The 4,128-nt window shown below is 50.5% G+C and overlaps 1 protein-coding gene across 1 annotated transcript in view; it reads left to right on the forward strand.

The window, feature by feature from the left end:
- Positions 1-4,001: 4,001 nt before the first annotated feature.
- Positions 4,002-4,128, forward strand: part of PCDH7 (protocadherin 7) — a gene marked incomplete at its 3' end in the record, with an annotated part of 3,026 nt that continues 2,899 nt past the window's right edge. Inside the window, exon 1 of the mRNA XM_009277049.1 lies at positions 4,002-4,117. Within this exon, the coding sequence (XP_009275324.1) occupies positions 4,002-4,117 (116 nt within the window). The remainder of the gene's footprint in view (positions 4,118-4,128) is intronic.

Genomic DNA, 4,128 nt, shown 5'->3' on the forward strand with positions numbered 1-4,128 from the left:
TTACCTCTGCTCCGAAAGAGGAACCAATCCACTGTGAAGGACGCAGCACTCCCGAGCAGGAAAGACATTGCACATTCAGAGATTGCATGTGAAGACACTGCAAAAAAGAAAGAAAGGGAGGGGGGCCGGGGGGCGCAGACCGCATGTGAAAGGCATAGTGTGTGTAAGAGAGGCCAGCGAGGGTAGGAAGGGAAGGGGGGAGCGATTGCACATGGCAAGAGAAAGAAATCACTCATTCGCTTGAAAGAGGCTCTCGCAAAGCAGACCGTAGTAAAGTAGCCATGGGAGGCAACGGGGAAGGAGACGCAGACAAGAGGCGAGGTGTCCATGCCGTGCAACAGCCCAGAATCCGATTAAAGTTTATGGCGGGGGGGGTGGAAAGCGCTTTCATCCCGCCCCTCCCCTGGCGAATACATTAAGTTTCCTGGCTGCGTTTAAAAGCACAAAGGGAAGGGAACAGCGGGAGCTTCGGGTTGCAGTTGTATTGCTAGTGCAGGGAGCCAGTGTAATGCAGTATACTGGTATTCCTACGTACTGGTATGTCTGGATCTTACACTGTGGGCAAAATTTCCTCCTCTCGGAGCTCCAGAACAGCGAGGGGGAATTTTGATAAATTCAAGTTGCTTGGCAAATGTAATAGGGATTTGGTATTAATCCTACTTAACCCGCTGCGAAGATGCTGAGCTCCCGAGCCCCCCTCCTCCGCCCGGGACTGCCCGAGCCGGGCTTTCTCGCTGATGCTGCAGATATAAAGCCGAGTGTCTCCAGCATCGGCGGGGGAGGGTTTTCGCGTTCTGGCGAGGCAGGGAGAGCGGCCGGGGCCGCCGCCGGAGCAGCAGCCCTGCAGCGCTCCGGAGAGAGCAGCAGTCACTCACTCCCCAGCGCCGATTCCACGCGGCACGGCTCTGCCCCTCTGTGCCTCTGGTCTCCCCGAGGAAAGAGGTGACAACCTTCCCTCCCTCCCACATTCACTCGCCGCCCCAAATGACAAAGACATGCTGTGACCGTTGCTTTGAACCACCTCAACATATCCGGCCGCTTTTCGCTCAAACATGTCATCGCGATGAAAGAGAGGCATTTCACTACATTCGCCTGCATGCGCCTTTATTCAAATTAACCATTTAAAACGAGGAATGCACACACGCACACACAGAACCCGCAACAACTTGTTTTCCCACATATGTTCACAGGGGGAGAGAGAGCAGCTGGATCCCTGCCTCCCCCTCGCTGCGCGCACACACACACACACACACGCCGGTTCTCTTCCCACTGGCTGCCCCATGCTCGCCCACGTCCTCTCTCTCCTGCCAGCCTACCGGAGTCTCCCTCTTTTCCCTCCGGGATCTGAATGGAGAGGACAGGTACAGGAGCCCGGCATCACCCAGGGCGCAGGGGCAGGGGCACGCAAACGCCATAGGCGATTAAATGGCACAAAGTCAAAAGGAGAAGCGAACTAGGGACGCTAGAATAAACAAAGTTGAGCGGAGAGCTTTAACGTTAAAGTTTATTTCCCACTTACCCAGGTAGGTGACGCTACATTTTAGCAATCGTCGAAGCAGCAAGTCTCTATTCGGAAATAAATCTGTTACTTACATGTGTTTATTCTACTAACCCTCTCGCCCCCTTCCTGATCATCTTCTCCGAGGGATTTTTTTTTTTTTTTCCCTCTCCTAGGAAACCCACAAACACGCTGAAAAGGCACATTCAAATCATGGTAATAGAAAGAACATGAACACAAAGACCAAAAGACTCAAACAGCACTGGGAAACAGGACGAAAGTCTGAGATCTAAGGCATCCCCCCTTCCTCCCTGGAGTTTTATGCAGTTACAGTGACTGCAGCTATTTCACAAAAGCACCGACACGACAGGGGAAGGTGGGAATCTGTGCGAAACGAGTTTTCTTACCAGCGTGATTCCGCAAAATGCAGAGCCCCGAACGTGCACCAGCTCTGCCTAAAAGAAAGGCGAATAAATATTTGCTTTAAAAATCGTTGCTCGGTTCACAGTCTACAGCGGAGGTGGGGGGAAGAGGGTAGGAGAGAATCACTACAGATCACGGGTTAGAGAAGGCAACAGCAGCAACACTCAGGCGTGTAATGAGGATCGGTTTTGAGGACTGAACTGGTGTTTTGTGATCAGCAGCTATCCCACTTGCAGCACTAGCAGCAGCAAAGACAGAGGGTAAGGCTGGGCTTTCTGGAGTGCAGCGCTTGACTCGTTCTCCCTCCTCCTCCTCTTCCTCCTCCTCCCTCCCTCCCTCCCTTCCTCCCTACTTCCTCCTCCTCCCTCCCTCCCTCTCTCACTCTCGCTCGCTCTTTGCTCTCCCTCTTTCTCTCTCTCCCTCTCTCTTTCTGTGTGTATGTAGGGCAGGCGGCTCTGCTGCTGCAGCGTCAGGGAAGAGCTACCGAGAGAGGCTTCAGCAGCTCCCACCACTTTGGGCAAACTTGCCGGTTTACTGCTTCTTTTTTTTTTTTTTTTTTTTCCCAGTAAAGCTTCTCAGTTGCCATTCAACATTTTAAAGCACAAGCCGCTCTGCCGTGAAAGCGCCTGAGCCACACTTCTCTGAAAGACACAGGAGGGAATACACAATTGCAGATTTCACCCACCGTGGCGGTGCAGATCACAGGAAACAACTGACTGATATAATTTTATTTGCAAATAGAACTCTATTGGGGTTTTTTTTGGTTTTGTTTTTTTTTTTTTTTTTAAATCGCGTCGCGGATCTTTTCCCCTCCCCTTTGCCATTCCGCTTATATGGATGTAATTCAGAATCTGTGTTAATTCACGTGGGGGATCCAGTTACATCTTGTTCCGCTCCGGGTATATTTACGAGAGACCAATAATCGCCTTTGGACACATAGTTTTGTTGCTAACCTTTGAACTGAAAGGATCAAGTTCAGATCTGGTTACCTGCATTGGGACGGGAAGGAAGAGGAGAGAGAGAGAGAGGGGGAGAGAGAGAGAGAGAGAGAGACTGCAATCTCATTTGTGAATCGCTCTCAGTGCTGCAGATCCAGATTGCTATAACACATGCAGTGCAAATGCAGGTAAGGCACACACACAAACTGCGGATGCAAAAACAAACTTGGGACTGTTGTGTGTGTATGTTCATATCTACAGCCTTGCAAATTCTGGTAAAACGGCTTCTGCAGTTTCTGTATCGTTGCTTTGTGACTAATGACCTTGCGCAGAGTTGTTAAAAAAAAATCTGCTCCGGTGTAAGAGCTGAACATTTTAGGCGATCTCTGAAGATGGATTTGGGTGCTTTTCTGCCAACCAAAGGGGATATTCTGTGGACTGCTCTGTAATACACGGGGTTCTTCTCCTGTCAATTGTGCAGCTACCGACATTATTGGGATTTTTATTTTTTCTTTACCTTTTTAAATTATTTTTTTTTAAAGAACTGCCCATTGCTAAGAGGATTTGGAGTTTTCCCGGACACAAGCCCTTTGAATAAAGCGAATCACATTTTTTTTTCCCCTGTGTGTGCAGAGAGGGGGAAGAATAAAGCTAATGCCTTGGTCGTAAACGGCTGAGAGAGAGAGAGAGAAAAGAGAGAGAGAGAGTGTGTGTGAATTGTAGTTAACTCTAGTGTCGAAGAAGACGACCTGGGGGGCTTCGAATCGCACAGTGCTACTCCTGCTTTTATTGCAAACCTTGCAAAGTGATTACAGTAAAATCAGAGAGGAGGAGGAGGAGAAGGGGAGGAGGAGGAAAATCCCATCCTATCTACCGAGATGAATCTTTAAAAAGCAAAATACGCTGTCCCGTGAACTGTAAGTATATCGCAACTGGAAGGCAGGGAGAGCAGCAGAGGAGCCAGCAGCAGGGTTTTGACCACCAATTGCACCAGCCATGAGACAATAAGTTTCCAGGAACAGAAGGATTTTATAACTGATCACCCGGACGCTCAGCCGCTCTGTTGGCTTATCAGGGGAGTTTACTGGGGGGCAGGTGGGAGTGAGGGGAGGGGGGGGTTCGGTGCGAGGAAGATGAGGAAGATGCGGACTCTCCTTGGCTTTGTGCATTGCTGCTGCTGCTGCTGCTTCTTGCTCCTCCTGCCTCCGCCGCTCTGGGTCAGCCTGGCAGCGGCCAAGCAGCTCCTGAGGTACCGGCTGGGGGGGGGGG

This window comes from Aptenodytes forsteri, unplaced genomic scaffold (assembly GCF_000699145.1).
Source record: "Aptenodytes forsteri isolate BGI_AS27 unplaced genomic scaffold, ASM69914v1 Scaffold43, whole genome shotgun sequence".
Classification (NCBI taxonomy): Eukaryota; Metazoa; Chordata; class Aves; order Sphenisciformes; family Spheniscidae; genus Aptenodytes; species Aptenodytes forsteri.